Raw genomic sequence first — 22,982 nt, 5'->3', positions numbered from 1 at the left:
TAATGATAGAAAATGTTATGCTACTTAAAAAGCATGAAATTTGATGCAAGAAAATGATAAATAGAAATAATATGTATTGGAAAAATTGTGGGAGATGAATTATTACCATCAAGAGATTCCTAAACTTATGAGACAGCAGAAATTGATCAATTGTGAAATTTATCAAAATGGTAAAATGCTAAATTTATTGCTACTAAAAAAATGTCCATGACAGCCATTTCATTATACAACTCTTGGCAGGGGTCACAAGTGGAGTTTCCACTATTTGATGACTATATGCTCTAATAGGGCATATGGATCAAGTTGTCCTAATGCCTTCTCCAAATGACTGTCTATTGATTGCGCTGACTCTTGAAATTAAAAGGGTTATTTTCAAGTAGTGTCTTAAGCAGCACAAAGCTGTCCAGTCTCTTTCACTTCCTGGTTTCTGGCAGGGTGGGTGCTCATCCTTGAGTGACAGTTCTGGTGAGTATAAGAGTGGTAGTATTAGTAGAGGTATAAAAGTTCAGTACAAGTTCTGCTATAACACATTCAGCGATCAGTGGTTTGTTCTGGAATCTACACTGCTATCACTGTTTTTACATATACAGATAACCGAGCAAGCACATGGTTCAGGATAGTGAGAGCCACAATTAGGAGACCTTCTCTGGAAACAGTCGATGGTGGGGCCTGGTGATTTTGCAAGATTTATAACATTAGCTTATCACAAGCTGAGAGGAAGGGAAAGGGAGAGACTAAGACTAATTTCTATACCGCTAACTGCTGTATAGAAATTGATGGGCTGAAGAGCGCGGACTGTGATGTAAGGAAGGCGTTTTCCCCTCTCCTGGAATTTAACTACTGCAGACAGTCTTCCAAATTTTGGCCAGGCACTAGTGGCCAAGCTTCATGGAAAACAGCTGTACATTATGAAAGATAAAAGCTCTCATTGCAGGGGAATGGCAGCAAATAGAAAAAAAAGTAAATTGCAAACTTGCTTATTTTCATGTTCTCTAACTAATTAATGAAATTTAATAACCCATGTAAGATTCATTAATTCTGACCTTGTTATGAATCCTAACATTGTACCCAAATGTTTAATACTTTATTCCATAACTGAACTTTTTTCCCCCCTACAGAACAAGTTTCAAGGATTTTTCTTTGATGTTGTAACCAAGCAAGCTTTCGACATTACCATTATGGTACTTATATGTCTTAACATGGTCACCATGATGGTGGAAACCGATGAGCAGTCTGAGGACATTGAGCATTTGTTGTACAATATCAACCTGGCATTTGTGGTCATTTTCTCTGGAGAATGTGTTTTTAAAATCCTGGCTCTCAGGTACTACTACTTCACAATCGGGTGGAACATTTTTGACTTTGTGGTGGTCATTCTTTCAATTGTTGGTAAGTATCTAAATTCTTTTGGCAAATCATATATTGATTTAAAGCATGACAATTTATTTTACATCAACTGACTTAGAGCTCTGTTATTATTATTATGATTTGCATTATCATCACTGTAGCAATTGTGGCTCACAATCTAATTCCCTATCAGTATGTCTTTGGAGTGTGGGAGGAAACTGGAGAACCCAGAGGAAACCCACAGTGGGAGAATATGCAAACTCCAGATGTTGTTCTTGGTGGGATTTGAACCCAGGACCCCAGCTTTGCAAAGTAACAGAGCTAACCACTGAACCATCATGGTGCCCATCTGCTATGACCTTACTACTAGCAGCATAGTTTTAGAGGTTACAATTCTAAAAGGGTTGCCTATTTTTATTAAAATACTTTGATGTGTCCAAGGTTTCTTGTGCTTTAGCATAACAAAATAAGCAGTACTTACATGCCATTGTCTTTGTTGCTCTTGCGCTGCATCTTTAGCTGTGTTTGTTGACACTGTTGCAGCAGTGATGTCCCATCTACTGGACATCATCACTGCAGCCATTCATTGGGCTCAATGGTCATGCCAAGGTAGACAAACAAACTTAGTCAGTAAACAATAGAGAGGTAGGTAAGTAATGCTTATTTTAATATGTTAAAGCACATGTCAAACTCTGGCCCGCGGGCCAAATCTGGCCTGAAGGGAGAGTATATTTGGCCCACGATGCGGGACGGGCCCCCTTACCGGCATCGCACTTTCAACTGTATTGCCATTTTGGATGCTGATACAATTGAAAGCAATGATGGAGAAGCCCCCTCCACCATCATTCTCCCTCTGCGTCTGACATCTCAGTGCAGCGGGCGCGATGACATCATTAGAATGAGCCCCTGTGCCTCATTATTTGGCCTGCTGGGCCTCTGTATGAGGTACAATGCAGGGCCCTGTTATATGGTATGGAGGACTATGTCGGGCCCATTATTCTGTATGGAGGACTATGTCGGGCCCATTATTCTGTATGGAGGACTATGTGGGGCCCATTATACTGTATGGAGGACTATGTGGGGCCCATTATACTGTATGGAACATTATGTGTTGCCCATTATACTGTATGGAGCACTATGTGGAATCATTATACTGTATCGAGCACTATGTAGGGCTCATTATACTGTATGGAGGACTATGTGGAGCACATTATACTGTATGAAGCACTATGTGGGGCCCATTATACTGTATGGAGCACTATGTGGGCCCCGTTATACTGTATGTGGCACTATGTGGGTCGAATTATACTGTGTGGGGATTACAGTTGGAGAATCATACTGTGATGGAGTCACCATACATTGTCAAGGGGTTACTGAAGGGGGTACAGTAGGGTCATCATACCATGCATGTTGAGGGTACTGTGGAGTAGTTCACTGTGGGGAAATCATATTGGGTTTAGGGGCACTTTTGTTGGCATCATACTTTGTCTGCATTATTCAAGGTTTTTTATCCTTAATTACATACAGTGCATTGTAAAAGTATTTGGCCCCCTTGAACTTTTCTACCTTTTGCCACATTTCTGGCTTCAAACATAAAAATTTAAAATTCCAATTTTTTGGGACACAATCGTGAAGTGGAACGAAATTTATTGGATATTTTAAACTTTTTTAACAAATTAAAAACTGAAAAGTGGGGCGTGCAATATTATTCAGCCCCCCTAAGTTAATACTTTGTAGCGCCACTTTTTGCTGTGATTACAGCTGCAAGTCGCTTGGGGTATGTATCAGTTTTGCACATCGAGAGGCTGAAATTCTTGCCCATTCTTCCTTTCAAAACAGCTCGAGCTCATTGAGGTTGGATGGAGGGCATTTGTGAACAGCAGTTTTCATCTCTTTCCACAGATCCTCGATTGGATTCAGGTCTGGACTTTGACTTGGCCATTCTAACACCTGCATACGTTTATTTTTGAACCAATCCATTGTAGATTTTGCTTTATGTTTGGGATCATTGTCTTGTTGGAAGATAAATCTCCGTCCCAGTCTCAGGTGTTTTGCAGACTCCAACAGGTTTTCTTCCAGAATGGTCCTGTATTTGGCTCTGTCCATCTTCCTATCAATTTTAACCATCTTCCCTGTCCCTGCTGAAGAAAAGCAGGCCCAAACCATGATGCTGCCACCACCATGTTTGACAGTGGGGATGGTGTTTTGAGGGTGATGAGCTGTGTTGCTTTTATGCCAAACATACAGTATCGTTTTGCATTCTGGCCAAAATGTTCAATTTTGGTTTCATCTGACCAGAGCACCTTATTCCACATGTTTGGTGTGTCTCCCAGGTGGCTTGTGGCAAACTTCAATCGAGACTTTTTATGGATATCTTTGAGAAATGGCTTTCTTCTTGCCACTCTTCCATAAAGGCCAGATTTGTGCAGTGTACGACTGATTGTTGTCCTATGGACAGACTCTCCCACCTCAGTTGTAGATCTCTGCAGTTCATCCACAGTGATCATGGGCCTTTTGGCTGCATCTCTGATCAGTCTTCTCCTTGTTCGAGATGAAAGTTTAGAGGGACTCCGGGTCTTGGTAAATTTGCAGTGGTCTGATACTCCTTCCATTTCAATATGATCGCTTGCACAGTGCTCCTTGAGATGTTTAAAACTTGGGAAATCTTTTTGTATCCAAATCCGGCTTTAAACTTTGCCACAACAGTTTCTCGGACTTGCCTGGTGTGTTCCTTGGTCTTCATGATGCTCTCTGCACTTGAAACAAAACCATGAGACTATCACAGAGCAGGTGCATTTATACTCAGACTTGATTACACACAGGTGGATTCTATTTATCATTACCAGTCATTTAGGACAACATTGGATCATTCAGAGACCCTCACTGAACTTCTGGAGTGAGTTTGCTGCACTGAAAGTAAAGGGGCCGAATAATATTGCACGCCCCACTTTTCAGTTTTTAATTTGTTAAAAAAGTTTAAAATATTCAATAAATTTCGTTCCACTTCACGATTGTGTCCCACTTGTTCTTGATTCTTCCCAAAAAAATTAGAATTTTATCTTTATGTTTGAAGCCAGAAATGTGGCAAAAGGTAAAAAAGTTCAAGGGGGCCAAATACTTTCACAATGCACTGTATTTAACCCCTTCACAACCTTGGATCTTTCTGTTTTTCCGTTTTCGTTTTATGCTCCCTGTCTTCCCAGAGTCATACATTTTTTCGTTTTTAGTCAATATGGCCATGTGAGGGCTTGTTTTGTGGGATGAGTTGTACTTTTGAACAACACCATTGGTTTTATCATATTGTGTACTGTAAAACGGGAAAATAATTCAAAGTGCGGTGAAATTGCAAAAAAAGTGCAATTCCACTTTTTTTTTTTCTTACCATGTTCACTAAATGCTCTAACTGACCTACCATTATGATTCACCAGGTCATTACAAATTCATAGATACCAAACATGTATAGGTGTATAGGTTCTTTTTTATTTAAATTGTGAAAAAAAAAATCCAAAGTTTGCAAAAAAAGAAAAAGTCGCCATTTTCCGAGTCCCTTAGCGTCTCCATTTTTTGGGATCTGGGGTCGGATGAGGGCTTATTTTTTTATGCGCCAAGCTGAAATTTTTATTGCTAACATTTTGTGGTAGATACGATGTTTTGCTTTTATTATGTCCGTGTACCTTTTTTGTGTACAACAATATCTACATAAATTTTTTTATTTCACTAGAGTATTACAATTGTAAAGGAGACCAAAACCTCATCCACTACAGCCAACCCCGGAGATGGAGTCCTAACCAGGAGTGTTCACATTTCCCTAAATTAGGGCCTAACACCACCAAAGTGGCATTAATTTCACCAGAGTATAAGTAGTTTAACGGAGACCAAAACCTCTTCCACTACAGTCAACCCAGTAGATGGAGACACAATCAGGATTCTCCAACTTCCAAAAATTAGTGGCAGACACCAACGAAATGACATCAATTTCACACAGTAGAAATAGTATAATTAGGAACAACACCTCTTCCACTACTGCCAACCCAATAGATGGAGACCCAATCAGGATTCTCCACATTTCCAAAAATTATTGGCAGACACCAGTGAAGTGGCAACAATTTCACTACATTAGAAATAGTAGAATTAGGAACGACACCTATTCCACTACAGCCAACCCAGCAGATGGAGACACAATCAGGAGTGTTCACATTTAAAAAAGTTAGGGCCTAAAACCTGCAGCAGCAGCTAGAGCAGGCACAGAAGCCATATCACAGACTGCAATTCTGCAAGATCAATGCAGCACACTAAAAACTACAACATCGCCTAGTCTGTACAGTCTGCGATTGGGGTTCAAAAGTCCTTGGAGATCCATGACTTGTTCATCTTGATGAAAGTTAGGAGGTCTACACTTTAAGGGGACAGCCGGCTGTGCTTATCCGTCAGGACACCATCAGCAGTGCTGAAGACACGTTCTGAGAGAACGCTGGCTGCCAGGCATGATAAAACCTCCAAGGCGTGACAGGCGAGCTCAATCTATTCATCCAATTTTGAAGACCAAAATGTAAAAGTGTCCAAATCCTCCCTGATGGTATTCATATTGAGCTCTAGATGGTCCTGCACCATCCTCTCCAGTCATTCACCATGTGTCAGACTTGTACTCTGCTGTGCTGATGCACGAGCTGTTGTAAAAAAATGTGTGAAAGGACTCACAGAAATTGCTTCTGCCACTTATGCTGCTGCTGCTGTTTCGGCGTTGATGAACTGATGTGCCGGAGGTTGAAAGTCTACAGCTGCGATGCACACTGTGTGCCTCACTGCTATCTTGGGGAAAATCTCTCTTAAGGTTGCTTAAAAGCTTGTTTTGATACTCCAGCATTAGATCCACATTATAAGAGTATTTACTCTTATAATGTGGATCTAACAGAGTGGCAACCCAGTAGTCATCATTATTCCGAATCATAACTTTACTGGGATCATATTGCAGATAGTGCATCAAGAACGCACTCATGTGTTGGGCTCTTCCAGGAGGTCCAAAGCCATGCTGTATTGATGGCTGGGAAACACTGATGCTTGTTTACTCCGTCCCTTCCCGCCAACCACGATCGACAGAGAGGTGATGATTATCCACTTCATCTTCTGACTGTTGCTCACCCATCACCTCTTCGTCCTCCATTTGTTCCTCGGCTCTTGCACCTTCACTAACAGTTTGACTGGTATCACCAACCCCCCTCGATCGCAGTAATCCACTGTCACTTGGCATCCACCTGTGTGATGACAGTCTGGAACTTTGAGACATTCTTATCCATTCTGCATTCTCTTCTTCTGGAACCACCACCTCCTGCCGCATATTATTCAAAGCCTGATCCAGCATGTAGATGACTGGAATAGTGATGCTGATGACAGCATCGTCAGCGCTAACCCTTTCAAAACTGTGCAGAAGGGTGCAGAGGTCCTTAATCTGTGCCCACTCCGTAAACGTGATATGCCCCACGTGCGTACTGCATTGGCCCAGGCTATATGACATGACATACTTCGTCAGGGCTCGTTGCTGCTGCCACAGTCTCTGCAACATGTGTAGAGTGGAATTCCACCGTGTCAGCACATTGCATATCAACCTTTTAACTGGCATGGACAAAGACCTTTGTATCAATGCAAGTCGATGACATGAGGGGTGCGAACGGCGGAAGTAAACACACAGCTTCCGTGCTTTCTGAAGCAGCTCATCCAGGCTGGGATAGTGGCGGAGAAATCGCTGTACCACCAGGTTGAGGACATGAACCATGCAAAGCACGTGTGTGAGCTCGCCTCGGCGTAGGGCCACCACTAGGTTTGCACCGTTATCACACACAGCCTTCCTTGGCTCCAGGTTCAGCGGAGACAGCCATTGCTCAAACTCAGCCTGGAGAGCTGTCCACAACTCTTCAGCTGTATGATTACGATCTCTAAGGCATATTATTTTAAGACTGCCTGATCTGCGGTGAGCCCTGTCTGCGCAGTACAGAGGTGGTGTGAATCATAGAATCATAGAATGGTAGAGTTAGAAGGGACCTCCTGGATCATCTGGTCCAACCGCCTGCTCAAAGTAGGATTCACTAAATCATCTCAGACAGATGTCTGTCCAGCCTCTGTTTGAAGACGTCCATTGAAGGAGAACTCACCACCTCTCGTGGCCGCCTGTTCCACTCATTGATCACCCTAACTGTCAAAAAGTTTTTTCTAATATCTAATCTGTCTCCTGCCATTCAGTTTCATCCCATTGCTTCTAGTCTTTCCTTGTGCAAATGAGAATAAAGATGATCTTTCTACAATGTGACAGCCCTTGAGATATTTGTAGACAGCTATTAAGTCTCCTCTCAGTCTTCTTTTGTGCAAGCTAAACATTCCCAAATCCTATAACCGTTCCTCATAGGACATGGTTTGCAGACCGGTCATCATTCTGGTCGCTCTTCTCTGAACTTGCTCCAGTTTGTCAATATCTTTTTTAAAATGTGGTGCCCAAAACTGGACACATTATTCCAGATGAGGTCTGACCAAAGAGGAGTAAAGTGCGATAATGACTTCACGTGATCTAGACTGTATGATTCTGTTAATACATCCCAGAATTGTATTTGCCTTTTTTGCTGCAGCATCACACTGTTGACTCATGTTCAGTCTATGATCTATTAGTATACCTAAGTCTTTTTCACATGTACTTTTGCTTAGCTCTATTCCTCCCATTCTGTATATGCTTTTTTCATTTTTATTGCCCAGATGTAGTACTTTGTATTTTTCCCTGTTAAAAACCATTCTGTTAGTTGCTGCCCACTGCTCCAGTTTATTTAAGTCTTTTTGAAGCCTCTCTCTCTCTCTTCTCTAATGTTAGTTATCCCTCCTAGCTTTGTGTCATCAGCAAATTTAATCAGTTTACCCTCAATTCTTTCATCTAAATCATTGATAAAGATGTTGAACAATACAGGTCCTAGGACAGAGCCCTGTGTTACCCCACTTGAGACATTCATCCAGCTGGATGTGAAGCCATTTACGACCACTCTTTGAGTCCGATCACTAAGCCAGTTATGAATCCACCTAACAGTTGCCTTGTCCATTCCATACTTGGTCATTTTTTCAATAAGGATGGTGTAAGATACTTTTTCAAATGCTTTGCTGAAGTCAAGATATACTATATCTACAGCATTTCCCTGATCCACCCAGTCAGTGATTCTGTCATGGAAGGAAATTAAGTTAGTCTGACATGACTTGTTAGTTACAAACCCATGCTGACTCTGGTTAATCACTTCATTCTTATCCAGGTACTTACATACATGTTGTTTAATAATTTGTTCAAAGATCTTTCCTGGTATAGAAGTCAGACTCACTGGCCTATAGTTCCCTGGGTCCACTTTCTTCCCCTTTTTGAAGATAGGAACAACATTTGCTCTTCTTCAGTCTTCTGGGACTTCTCCTGTTCTGCAAGAATTTTCAAAGATTATGGAGCGTGGTTCTAAAATTTCTTCTACGATCTCCTTCAGTACTCTGGGGTGTAATTCATCTGGACCTGGAGACTTGAACTCATTTACGTTAGCTAAATATTCCCTCACAGTATTTCTGTTTACAGATAACCTGGATTCTTCTATTCCTTTAATAGGACAGTGAAGATCAGTTGATGTTACATTTTCTTTCTGAGAGAAAACTGATGCAAAATAGGAATTAAAAAGTTCGGCCTTCTCAACATCCTTTCTTACCATTTCACAATTTTCATCCTGTAAAAATCCTATAGCATCTTTGACTTTTATTTTACTTTTGACATACCCCCAAAATCCTTTTTTATTGCTTTTGACATCTCTTGCAAGCCTTAATTCATTGTCAGCTTTAGCTAACCTGATACGTGCCCTACAGGTTCTGCAAACTGCATTATAATCTTCTTTAGATATGCCTCCCTCTTTCCATTTGATAAACATTTCTTTCTTTCTTTTTAGCATGTGTTCAAGTTCTGTGTCCATCCATCCTGGTTTCCTTAAATACTTTGTAATATCTAGCCTTGAAGTTTGAGTCTTCACATGTCTTCCTCCTCTAGTTATCCAAAATTCTATAATAGCATGATCGCTGCCTCCTAGGGTCCCAGCCACTTTTACCTCCTCAACTATTTCCTCCTTGTTTATAAGGATTAGAGCCAAAGTAGCAGATCCCTTTGTTTTCTCCCCTAACTTTTGGAAGATAAAGTTGTCAGTAAGAGAAGATAAGAATTTGCTTGACCTGTTAGTTTAACTTGAGAGAGATTTCCAACAAATGTCTGGATAGTTGAAATCTCCCATGACCACTACGTCATTTTTTGGAGAACTTGGTCATTTGATACATAAAGAGTTCATCCATATCTTCAGTTTGCCCAGGTGGCCTGCAGTAAATGCCTACAATGGTGTCCTTTCCGTTGTTCTCTCCTTGTATTCTTACCCAAACAGTTTCCACAGAACTCCCAGTCTCTGAAGCTTCAATCTCTGTGCAGATATACGTTTTGTTAACATACAAAGCGACACCTCCTCCTCGTTTATCAAGTCTGTTTCTTGCAAATAAGTTGTATCCTTTTAGCCTTGTATTCCAATCATGTGTATCGTCCCACCAAGTTTCAGTGATTCCAATGACATCATATTTCTTTTCCTGCGTTAGTAGTTCCAATTCTCCTTGTTTGTTGCCCATTCTTTGTGCATTTGCATAAAAACATTTTAGTTTGTGATTGGTTTCTCTTCCTCCCATATTTTTATTATTTAGATTTTTTTGTCTTTGTTCTTTCTTTCCACGTCCAATAGCAGAGATCTCAATAGTATTTGTCAGCTGTATAGCTTTTTCTGGCCTTTTGCTTCCCTTCCCTCATTGTTCTAGTTTAAAGCTCTCCTGATGAGTGTAGCAAGGCGACTTCCAAATAAACGTTTTCCAGTCTTAGTAAGGTGCACCCCATCTCTAGCAAGTAGTCTATCATATAGGTAATTCATTCCGTGATCCAGAAATCCAAATCCTTGTTGAGGGCACCATTGACGTAGCCAGTTGTTCACCTGTAGAATCTTATTCCACCTCATTGTTCCATGGCCATCCACTGGAAGGATGGATGAGAAGACCACCTGCGCTCCCAATTCTTTCACTTTCTTGCCTAAGTTTTCAAAGTCACTGCAGATGGTTTCCAGGTCCTTTCTTGCGGTGTTATTTGTCCCCACATGTATTAGCAGGAATGGGTAGTGATCTGTAGGTCTGAAGAGTCTTGATATCCTGTCAGACACATCTTTAATTTTTGCACCTGGAAGACAGCACATTTCTCTTGAGGTTATGTCTGGTCTGCAGATAGCGGCCTCTGTTCCTCTCAACAGGGAATCCCCCATGATCACCACTCTCCGTTTTTTCTTCACAACATTTTTCTTTCTCCATCCAGGAGGATTCTGAGGGCTTACAAGGTTATTCATTATGGACAAAGTCTTATCTTGCTGTATTTCTTCGTGGTTCTCCTGTGTGAGAGCCTGGTACTGGTTCCTGAGCAGTATGGGTGCTGACTGCCTCTTGATCCTCCTGCTTCTCTGGGTCACATGCTCCATTCCTCTGTTTCGTCAGGTGCAGTTCGAATTTCTTCTCTTTCTGTATCATGAAGAGATAATTCTGCTCTGTCTAAGAACTCTTCACCTTCCTTAATGATTTTCAAGGTAGTTAACCTCTCTTCTAGATTTCGCAACTTTTCCTCCAACAGGGACACAAGCTTGCATTTCTGGCATGTGAAGTTTGGCTTTTCCACTGGCAAGTCTGTGAACATGTAGCAGGATATGCAGCTCACCAAATGGCTCCTGGACTCTTCCATGTTCTTATTGTTAATGTGTTATGAAAACAGTGAAAAACACTCCAAAATTCACGCGCCGGTAGGCGCGCGGTTTACCGATGTCCTCCTTTCAGCTCCAACGGACAAAATCCAGTGTTCTTTGAGCTTGCGGAGACTCTTCACTTATCCCAAAATGCAGTGGGAATATGCAAATTATCTCTTCAGGACTCATCCCCTGGAATTCGTTCTGCACTGTTGGAATGCGTGTCTCGTTAAGGCAGAGGTTGAGTTCATAGATGGAGGCCCTAGAGGAGGTGGAGGAGGCAGTAGCAGTGGAGGAAGTGTGAAATACAGAGGTTTGTTCTGCAAGCTGTGGGGATTCCAAGATTTGTGGAGCAGCCCCTTTCTTGCCTGCCCCCAAAGCCACCAGAGTCACCCATGGCCCAGTCAGCGAGATGTAACACCCTTGGCCATGCTTACTCGTCCAGGTGTCTGTGGTGAAATGCACCCTGGCAGACATAGATTTAGTCAAGAAATGGGTGACGTTGTCTGCGACATGCTGGTGTAGCGCAGGCACAGCTTTCTTAAAGAAGTAACGGTGACTGGGCAACTGGTGCTGGGGGACTGCAACGGACATCAGCTGTATCTACCAAGTGGAAAGGCAGCATTTCCGTGGCCAACAGATTGGAGATGTTGAAGATCAACCTCTTAGCTTTCTCTTGTGTAGGATGAAACAATCTTTTATGTGACCACAACTGCAGGACTGAGGGCTGGCTGCAGTGCTGAGAGAGGGCAGAGTAATGTGAAACGGACAAACTACTGGTCTGTGAGTGAGGTGCCTGCAGAGATGTTATGGTGGATTGAGAAACATGTGGTATGCTCGGTGAAACAAACACAGCAGGCACGGTACCAGAGGAAGAGGAAGAAACAGCGGATGCGGTTGATGGGGCAGATGATGGTTGTTGAGGTCCGCTGGTCTGCATTTCAGCGCAGTAAGATTGCCAGCGTAACACATGTTGATTGCGCATGTAAAGGTTCATGCATGTAGTAGTCAAATTATTGCGCTTTTTCCCTCTACTGAGTTTTTTCTTGCAAAGTCTGCAGATAATGTGAGCTTGCTCATCCTTTCCGGTGTCATAAAAGGGCCAGGCAAGGCAACCCTTGCCACCCTGGCAAGCTGTAGGCGACCACTGCAGGCCACAGCCACAGTTGTGGCTAAAGATGCAGTGCTCCTCGTGCTTTCATCACTCCGTGTCTGCGCCATAGGGTGAAACGTAACCTTCTCGTCTTCCTCCTCCACCCCCTCAGATGAGCTACTCAGCTGTGTGACTCTGGGTTCACACCAAGTAGGATCTTCAACCTCATCATCATCCAATGTGTTATCCCATTCCTCGCCCTCAGAGTGACCCTTCTCCTCTTGTTGCCCTGACAGCACAGTACAGTCTGCATGAGCCTGAGGTATCTAAGTCTCATCAGGATCACCTCCCTCCCTGGTGGTTAACGTCTGGTGATGAGGGTCAGGAACCTGCTCGGACCCTACTTCGTCCTGCCCCGAATCCAACCTAAAAATATTTTGGCCATAGTTGCAGATGCTTTCCTTCTCTTCACTCTGTGAATGTTTGGAGTACACTTCTGATGCCCATGGTATAGAATGGGTGAACAGTTCTACAGACTCGCCTATCTGTGGTTCGCTATAGTCAGTTGGGCAGTTGGAAAGTTGTGACGCAGGGGGAAGCAAGGGTACTTAGGGTGCCGCCTCTGTGGACTGTACTGTGTGTGATGTTGAGGTGGAGGAAGAAGAGGAGAGGCCACTTGAAGCTGCGCTTGCCATCCACTGGAGCACCTGCTCTTTCTGGCCCTTATCAACAAGGCATATCGCTATGTGGCTGCCACACTTAGGGAGTGGAGTAGTCCGTCCAGTAACAGAAGTTGTCAGTTGTCTTCGCATAGGACATGACGGTGTTGCTTCACTAGTGCTTTCACTAACATTACCACCTTCTCCATGAATACCTTGAACACCAAGCCTATTCCTCCTTCCACCACAACCTCTCTTTTTCCCACTCATGTTGCTGAGATAGTGTGGTAGGAGCACACTATTAGCAAAAAAAAATTAGATTTTTTCCTCTGCAACAGCTCTGCACATAGTTGAATTTCAGCAGCACTAAATGACAAGGTAAGATATGGCTTGCTGTATAACATTAGTAACAGAAGAAAGTATTTTTTAGTGTGGATGAGGCCTGTATAACATAATGAGATATTCTCCAAACTATTTGAAACTGAGATATCACCTGCTGTATAATGTTAGGAGCCAAACAAAGTATTTTTTTAGTGTGGATAAGTGTGGATGAGTTAGCTCATTATCTAGGAGACCGACCACCTCTGATCTCTATCTTGTGAACATTGTGTTGAAGCTTGCAAGGTGTTGCGTGTTTACTGTGACAGAGAGTAGCCAGAAGACCACAGCGTCTGATTCCTCCCACTCCTGCACTCATTAGAAGCCTTTCGCCTTCATATTAATCGGTGCAGGGGTTAATCTGCTCAGTTGTGAACTCATGGAAGCTTACCTTCATTTAGGCTCTCAGCAGATTTGTCCCGTTCATCTCCCCTACTGTGTAACTCTGTTCCCCAACACATCAGACTCTCTCGCCTACAGTGGAAACCTTGAAAAGGTTGAAACCTTGCATGACCAGCTGTACCCTGACGTACTGTATCCTCTCCCATCCCTTGTAGATTGCTTGTGTGCCCTCTATCCTCTTGGACCAGAGGGTGATTATTTTTCACATGTAAAGCGCCACGGAATAAATGTCACTGTAATAATAATAATAATAATTATAATACTTGTCCTCTGGGTCAATTGATGGCACTTTCCTTGTGTCTACCCCTAATTTGATGTGTTTTGGCTCTAATTTGATGTGTTTTGGCAGCTTTTGTGCTCATTTGAAGGTGTTGTGTATGCGTTTATTTTTGCCCCCATTGAATCTTTTGGCGTTCGGTAATGTTCGGTGAATATTCTACGAATAAATCGGCGAATATTGCAAATTCGACGATCGTAATCGGAACCGAACATTGAAACATTCTCTCATCTCTACTAGTCACATGCAAGTCTTCATTGGAATATTCTCACAGCAATTATGGGGGCTTTCAGCAGACTATCATGGCAAATTATGGGGTGGCCAACGGGTCCATGGAATGACACGTCCTTGCACTCCCATCAAAATTTTTATCCTCTTAATATATTGCAATCATCATACTATATAACACTGTGTACTTACAATTTCTCATTTTGCCCTTCTGCCCAGTTATTTTTTCTGTTTTCCATTAGGTCTATGACATCACATGATTTAAAATGGACTAGCTGAATTCTGCTAGGCTCTTTGTAAAAACAGGAGGTCAATTTTCCCTGTATGACTCATCAGTTACTGCAAAAGTCATTGGTAGGGGGGAGGGAGCAGAGCAGCTGAGTCAGGAGTTAAAGAGTGGGATGACTCATAAAGGGAAAGGAGACTTCCTATTTCTACAAATAGCAGAGAAAAGAAAAGAATTAGCTGGGTAGAAAAGCAAAATGAGCAATTGTAAGTACACAGTGCTATAATATGATGATTGCAGTATATTAAGCGGATACATCCTTTCATGTGAGTACTTCTTTAATTATTTTTATAGAGAAAAATTAACTGTTTAGTTTCACATTTATGAAAGCTAGCATACAGAGAATCCCATAAATCTATATATTCAAGTCAGTATATTCTAATCCTAAGGAGGCCACAATACCTCTAACTTGCACAGCCCAAAAGCAAATCTGAGTTGTTTATCATAATTACAAAAATATCAAATTATATTATTACACATCGACACAAAAATATCCAGCTGTCCTTAAAACACATAGACACAACAGACATTTAAAACCAACATAGGGCGGAAAACCCATAAGTATTGCATAAGGATGTGTATGTGAAAAGCACATGAAACATGCTGGTAGTATTTGTAACTAATGATATTTTGTATTTTATAGCATTCTTGCACTTCTGACGGGTTCTCCACCCTATGTTGTTTTTAAGTGCCTTTCATGTCTGTCTATGTATGTTAAGGACAGCTTGATAATTTTGGAATTAGGGTAAACGAGTTTGATTTGCTTCTGGGCTATGAAGGTTAGTAGCACTCATATTTAGAGTGCTGCCAGCAATTTGCCGGAAGTGTCAGCACACCCATTACAACATGTTGTGGCATCATTCACCACCAAGGAAAACAAGATAATTCCCCGGGTACATTTCCAGCGTTATGCGCGCTACATAGAATTAGTGTATTACTACAACAAATGAAAATGTTAGGTCATGACACATGAAATACTACATGGTGGCATGCCCTTTGTTGAGCTGATTGGTATATATGTAGCTTACCACGGGCCTAGGTGGTCTGGAGTTGGGACCCGGTCCTATTTGTCTACCCTTTTATATGCATTACTTCAACTTTGATATACAGTAAGGTTTTTAATATAGGCAGTATAGGTACCGTCCCAATTTAGGGTCACCTTGCCGCTGGTGGGACGGCTTGTATACTTTTTTTGATCAAAAATAGTTCACTAAGTGCCCTATATTTATTATGCAATTTTGCTTTACATTTATATATAATTATGGTAGGGTATGAGATATATTTTTGTCTTGCTTCTTTTTTGATGGTGTACAGTCACTTCTTTGAGTCTCAGAATCATGAATGTCAAAGCTGTGTTAAGCCAAGGATAGCAAGACTGAAAGTAATTAAAAGGCCTCTTGTAAAAAAAATGATAGCTGACAGATCATTAAGTGTGTTTTACTGACACATAATTTCACCTACAGTATAACATTTTAGCAATTAATCCCTTTTTTCTCTCTTTTGCACATTTCCATATAATCGATTTTTACAAACTGCCACTATTTTTTATTGTGTTGTATTTTATGTGATAGATTTCTATTTCTTTTGTGTGTTTAGACTATAGATGCCAAAATCAAGCAAGTAATGTTTTGTACGTCAGTCTTTGCTGAACAGTGCGCTTGAGTAAGATGAGCAAAATTCATTAAGTGGCGAGCACCTCTTAATAAATTTGCTGCATCTTTCAGCTGCCATGCATCACTGCAATAAAATGTATGCCGCGTACATTTTCATAGATATTTACTATTAGCATAGGATAAGGGGACATTATAAATGCTTGTTTTAAACATTGTTTTCACTCAATTACGATATACGGGGCTGGTGGTTAGGCAGGGAATTTACTCATACATAGGTGAATGCTGCTGGGTTGGAGGGCATGGGGGACATGACAGGTTCCCTTTAACCAAGTATATTGTGACATGCAGAAGTAGTGCTGTTGCTTCAAAAGCATCCAGCAACTATAAGAGTTAACACAATCACAAGAGACAGGAAGTGTTGTGCTTCAGAAGCAACCAGCAACTAGAGGGGTTAACACAGTCACAGGAGACAGGGAATGGTTAGCAGAGCCCCAGGGGGATTGTGGGGAGCTTGTTTACTATTCTGGCTGCAGCCAAAGGGAGAAGTTGTGTGTTTGATCTGTATCTCACAGAAGTGAAGGCAAGTGAATAGGATTCTAGTCAAGGGTGAGGCTGAGCACAGGTCAGATACCCTACACTGCTAGTTCAGGAAGTCTATCATCGGGCAGGAAGATAAGGACTGGAAGAAATTGTGTCACAGTAATCGTCTCCCTCATCAAACCCTCCCCCCGCCATCTCAATATAGGACAAGCAATGCTGTATACAGCTGTGCCTTTGTGAAGGAAAAGCCTGTTGTTGTGGGTGCATAGAAGAGACTTGATGTGTGCTGTACCGTGCTACTAAGAAAGACTGTTTATTAATGTGCCTTTGCAAGAAGAAGCTATTACTGTTATTGAAGCCTGTTGCTTTAAGTGACTAATTTTTTGAACTGGCTGTGCTGTTGCACTAAACTGTACTGTTTAACTGTTCATGAGGACTCTTGTCAAGTGAGTCTGGTCAGCAAGTGAATTCATCTACGTGTCTGTGCCTGAGGGACAATACCCCTGTATGACTGAGAGAGCTGCAGTATATGGTCGCCCTGAGTAACGGTTCCCCCAGGATTCCAACGAGTTCATGAAACCTGTCTCGCCCCTATATAAATCTAGCGGTGTGCACGTAACAAAATGAGTCCTCATATTGAGGATTCGGGAGTGAGTACAGGCTATTTCACTTCACCTCTTATGCTAAATTTCCCACTTATTCCATAAAATCTCATCTTAACCCTTTAAAAAAAAGTAAAACCTTCCGTAGATAAAGCAGTACTCTAAAGCAGTATAGACAATTGTCCAACATGAGTATGTATGTACAAGCTGTTATTTAGTAGGTTAATTTATTCATACATATATATCATTATTATTATTATTGTTATCAATTAATAGTTTGCTTGAACTAACTTTTCCTTTTTTTGTTTCTTAGGTATTGTACTTTCAGACATCATCAAAAACTATTTTGTTTCCCCAACTTTGTTCAGAATAATACGATTAGCACGTATTGGACGTGTTCTTCGACTTATCAGAGGAGCGAAAGGAATAAGGACTCTTTTATTTGCTTTAATGATGTCCCTCCCTGCTCTTTTTAATATTGGTCTTTTGCTTTTCCTTGTTATGTTCATATATGCCATTTTTGGCATGTCAAACTTTGCATATGTAAAGAAGGAGGCTGGGATTGATGACATGTTTAACTTTGAAACATTTGGAAACAGCATGATCTGCCTTTTCCAAATCACTACATCAGCGGGATGGGATGGTCTTCTCAGCCCGATATTGAACACCAAGGAACCTGATTGTAATCCTAATTTGCCCAACCCAGGAAGCACAACTCTTGGAAACTGCGGTAATCCGCCTGTAGGAATCGTCTTCTTTGTTAGTTATATTATCATATCATTTCTTATTGTGGTTAACATGTACATAGCCATCATCTTGGAAAACTTCAGTGTTGCTACAGAGGAAAGTACAGAGCCTCTAAGTGAAGATGACTTTGAGATGTTTTATGAAGTCTGGGAAAAATTTGACCCAGAAGCAACACAGTTCATCGATTACTGTGTCCTTTCCACATTTGCAGACACACTTTCTGAGCCCTTACGTATACCAATACCAAATAAGATTAAACTGATTGCAATGGACTTGCCTATGGTTAGCGGAGATAGGATTCATTGCTTGGATATTTTGTTTGCTTTCACCAAAAGAGTTCTTGGAGAGTCTGGAGAGATGGATGCTCTAAAGATACAAATGGAAGAAAAATTTATGGCGGCGAACCCATCTAAAATTTCATATGAGCCTATTACGACCACTCTAAGGCGCAAACAAGAAGAAGTGTCTGCCTGTATCATCCAAAGAGCCTACAGGAGGCATTTACTTCACCGTTCCATGAGACAAGCCTCATTCCTCTATCGTCACAGGTCATGTGACGATAACATCATTGAAGAAGATGCCCCAGAAAAAGAAGGTCTTATTGCAAACATGATGAATGAAAATTATGGGCGTCATTTGGATAAAGTAGAATCTTTATCTTCGACTTCATTTCCGCCTTCATACGACAGTGTAACCAGGGACACGTGTGACATCACAGTGGAAGACTCTTCCAAAAATGACGAGTCCACAGATTGTAAAATATTTGCAGACAGAGACAGAGAATCATTTGTATAATCATTGTTTTTGATCTTGTTTACAGAATGTTATAATGTACAAGTGCACAACCATTCTGACAGCCTTCATATTCAATTTATTTGCTAATAAAATGAAATCAACTTTTCAAAGGAACTACTGGGAACGAATGCTTTACAACTGTTGACTCAATCTTGATCAACGTTGCTTTATATTTCTACATCAAGAATTTATGCACCCTAAAAAGTTATAACAGTGGCGTGGTTATGAGTATGCTAATGTGTAAAAGAGTAATGCAATGTATCTCTATACACAGACAAAGCCTGACTGTATACATTCATTTATGGTCTTATACTAGTGTGTTTAGTAAAGGTTCTATATGACCTTGCATCTAAGTTAAATCCAAATATCACAAGCTGCTGTAGCAAAAATATATACACTTACTGTATATGTCATGAATGGTCTTTCATAAATTTATATTTGATATTTTTTTTACTTAACAAAAAAAAATTCTCTTTTTTCCAAGGGGAAAGCAGATAAGGATTTAAAGATCTGCATTATAAACTCTTAAATGATGTAATATTGAAAAAATAATAATAAAAATAAAAAAAAAGAAGACAAAAACAAAACAAAAAAAAAGGCAATTCTTGGATCGTGCTGCTGAAAATTGTTATAAAACATATGAACTGTTATTACAAGCTGACATGTAATTGCTTGGCATGGGGATGGGATGCTAATAAAGCTTTTTTAAAAAGGGTTAATTAACGCGTACTAAATAACAATTAAACCTTGATTATCGAATGTGTCCAAAAATAAGTTTAGAATTTTCAGTAAATTTAATCATTTATTTTTTTTTATTGTACTATAATGGGTTTTTTTTTGTCTGTTCTTTTTAATGCTTGCACATATCCCAACAATTTGGGAAAATGCGTCTCTGGTATCAAGAGTGATTCGGAGAAATAGTGGTCTTGGGGTCCATAGTTGCCAATCAGAGTTTAGCCTTGATTCATTTAATAAACTGCACTGGACATTAAAATAACATGTGGACTCTGGTTGCTATGGAGAACAAGTTTACTTTTTGTAACATGAAGTTCAGTGTAACAACTCAAATATCTAGTTGTTTTCCCCTTGCATGGTTCTTTCATCTCTTTCTGACTTTTATGGCTTTTTTTACTTTAATTCTCAATACCTCCTTTAGTAAACCAAACTCCCTCAGGGCTTCTTTCAATAGATGAGCTCTCATCTCACCGTTCTACCTGGAACGTCTATGCAATGATTCTACATTAGCTTTATCTTTCTTTGCTTTTTTTTCTCATCATGAATTTATCCTCTATGTCTTCTCGTCTTCCACGCATCATCAATATATACACAGTCATAATCAATATTCAGATCGTCAGCCACAAACTGGAGAAGACAAGTCTATGGTTGGCATAGAAAGCCACATTGTTGCATTATATGGTTTAGAACAATGTTTTGACTTTTCATGTTTTGAGAATTTCTTTACTGTTACTAATTGCATGGGAATTCTCTATTTTGGAAATTTTTGAAACATGACATATTAGGGATTCTGGAGGTCTGTAGAACAAAAACACTGTCTAAGAGAAAGAAAATAAAACTTATCGATACTGATCATTAAAGCTTGTCTATTAATGTCTAATAGTCATCCTTAAAATCACAGACTGCTGGCTGATTGCTAACTCTGTGGTTGAATATATCAGAAATATGACAAAACACAATAAACCTGTTGATGCAATGAATATTAAATCAGAATCACTTGTAACACACAGTTTGAGCAAAAATTGGCACAATGTTCGACATGGTAGAAGATATGCTTTATCTCATTGTATTGACTATGTCTACTCACGTACCATGTGCATGTGGCTTTGGCATGGCGGAGTGGGCGTGTGGCACTTTTTTTTTGTAGACTTGTTTTATGTGTTTTACAAAGTGAAAAAGCCATTTCCTCTGCTCTGTGAACGAGGCAATAAATTCCATTGTCAATGTCATTTACAGTTTTAAGTTGTTTAATGACTGTTTGTGTGATTTCTTGGCATCCAATTATTGTTTTGTTCTGAAAATGTACACAGTTCTTGAATTTATCAATTGCATCTGCTAGCATTACTTTATCGCTAGTTTTCCATTGCCCTTTATTGTAAAGAACCATTTCTATGTTGCACATGAAAGTTCACTTCTGCTCTTAACTGATGTCCACCTGTCATTAACACAGCACATGTAAGGAAAAGTTCCTTGGAGAACTTCTTGTATTGACCTTGAATATACTTGAATAAAATGATCATTCTTTTTTTTATCTCCATGGCTCTTTCTTTTTTACCCACCTATTAATAAATGTTTCCCTGCTCCTAAATACATTTTTCTATTAAAAATATTTACCAACAACCATGATACAATTTTATATTTCATGTTCTGCCTTATGCTATGTGTACAATGTAATGTAACGTGCAAAGCTCCCACAATTTGAAAGAGCATCTGTCATCAAAATGCTGTTTTAGGAAGGTTTCATTTTTTAAATTTATAAAAGACATAGTATTTACTTTCATGGGTTATTGTCTAATGTACATTGTGTATCATAATGTCCTCAATGATACAGTATAACAGTTAACAGTTAACAGTTGACATTTCAGAATGGACTACAAAGCAATTGTGAACATTATTAGTTACGCAGCCTATTTATTTTCAAGCAACCCCCTAGACTCACCTACACCCCAAAAAACATTATACAATATACAGCAGACCAAGGCACTAACAGCTAACATTTTGTAAAAAAAAGACATGTACTACCAAGTAAATACTAGCTGAAGGGCTATCTGCCATTTATATCCATCGTTTAGACCAAACAAACCCACCATTGATGGTTCCTGTAACTATCAATGGACACCCTGCTTGTATGGCCAATGGTAGAACTCCATACTGTTGTCTAAGATTGAAGGCATCTACTCCACCTATAATTATTCAGATATTGTCACCATGGATTATATCATTAATAAAAAAAATTAAAATAAATATACAAATCAGTGACTTGAAGATAGAATCTATACCCACATTGGTCAGCCAGTATACTAATTCACAAGTCTTTGTCTATATGTATGACTTTTGTAGGTCTTTAACTATCATGGGACTGTTTTCTCATCTTCATCCACTTTACCAGCTTTTATAATGCTGATTAAGTGTTGCTATTGACCCAGCATTGTGTTCCACTTTTGCTTTTGTTTGTGTGATATCAACATGTATACGTGCTATTTGCCTTACAAATGCTTACACTAATATATAGTATACAAGAAGAAATTTTATTTCAAAAGTTTTAATGTTTGTTGTTCAAGGAGAAAAGCATTCTGCAATAATGATTCAACACAGTGTGTCAATCTGAATAATCTCTACTAGGGGGTCAAACATAATGCAAAAAGAAGAAAAATAGAGATGTATAGAGTAAACTAAGTAAGACTGAGAGAAATAAGTAAATAGACATTGAGTAGGAATGGATGAACAAGGAGACTATTTACGCCACTACTAATAGGAGGGTATATTAGGCCTTTTAAAAGTATGTCATAGAGATAAATTGAGGGTTCTCTGTAATGTAAACTGTTTGGTATATGTGATCCATGGATCCAAGACAGCATAAAAAGATCTTTGGTGTCTTGCAGAGATGAGCAAACTGAGCAAATCGAATTGTAATTGAATTTTATGAAATTCTCAGATCCCAGCAAATTTGCGATTTGATTTGTGTGAATTGCCAAAAAATGCTCATTGGCATTTTACTCATTGCAGAAGATTGCATTAGTCACATATTTACTTAATCTCAAGCGGGTCCACATAATGCCTTCCAACTATCAAAGCACATGGTATAGTGAAACCAATCAGGGGGGGACTATCATAATTTATAACCTATATACCATATTTTTCAGACTATAAGATGCACCGGACCATAAGACGCACCCCAAATTTAGGGTGGAAAATAGGAAAAAAAATATTTTTTATAAGAAGGGAAAATAGTTTTTTTCTTAAATACAAGAAAACAATTCCCCAAAATCCAGACATTTAACCTCACAAAGTCGCAATCTATTTTTTTGCATATCTGTTTTACCAGTGCAATTTTACTTCTACATATGTCACACTAACACAGCGCCCTATTGCAGGTGCTGGCTTTTTGAATGTTTACCTACCTAGCATTTGTTATCATGTAATTTGTAGGTAGGGAATTCCATTTTGTCAAAAATTGAGACATTTTTTTTAAACTGTGCC

At 40.0% G+C, this 22,982-nt stretch overlaps 1 protein-coding gene across 12 annotated transcripts in view; it reads left to right on the top strand.

Moving 5' to 3' along the window:
* LOC141265097 (sodium channel protein type 5 subunit alpha-like) overlaps nt 1-20,974 on the top strand; it is a 558,194-nt gene extending 537,220 nt beyond the window's left edge. For 10 of the 12 annotated variants that reach the window (XM_073677736.1, XM_073677738.1, XM_073677744.1 and 7 more), the window contains 2 exons: nt 1,119-1,389; nt 17,539-20,974. In XM_073677736.1, the coding sequence (XP_073533837.1) occupies nt 1,119-1,389; nt 17,539-18,767 (1,500 nt within the window). In that variant the 3' untranslated portion in view covers nt 18,768-20,974. The remainder of the gene's footprint in view (nt 1-1,118; nt 1,390-17,538) is intronic. The other 2 variants (XM_073677740.1, XM_073677745.1) reach the window with 1 other exon arrangement.
* The last annotated feature ends 2,008 nt before the right edge of the window (nt 20,975-22,982 follow it).

This window comes from Phyllobates terribilis, unplaced genomic scaffold (genome assembly GCF_046119375.1).
Source record: "Phyllobates terribilis strain yellow unplaced genomic scaffold, ASM4611937v1 Scaffold_4__5_contigs__length_816908805, whole genome shotgun sequence".
Taxonomy (NCBI): Eukaryota; Metazoa; Chordata; class Amphibia; order Anura; family Dendrobatidae; genus Phyllobates; species Phyllobates terribilis.
This window is presented reverse-complemented; position numbering and strand designations above follow the sequence as displayed.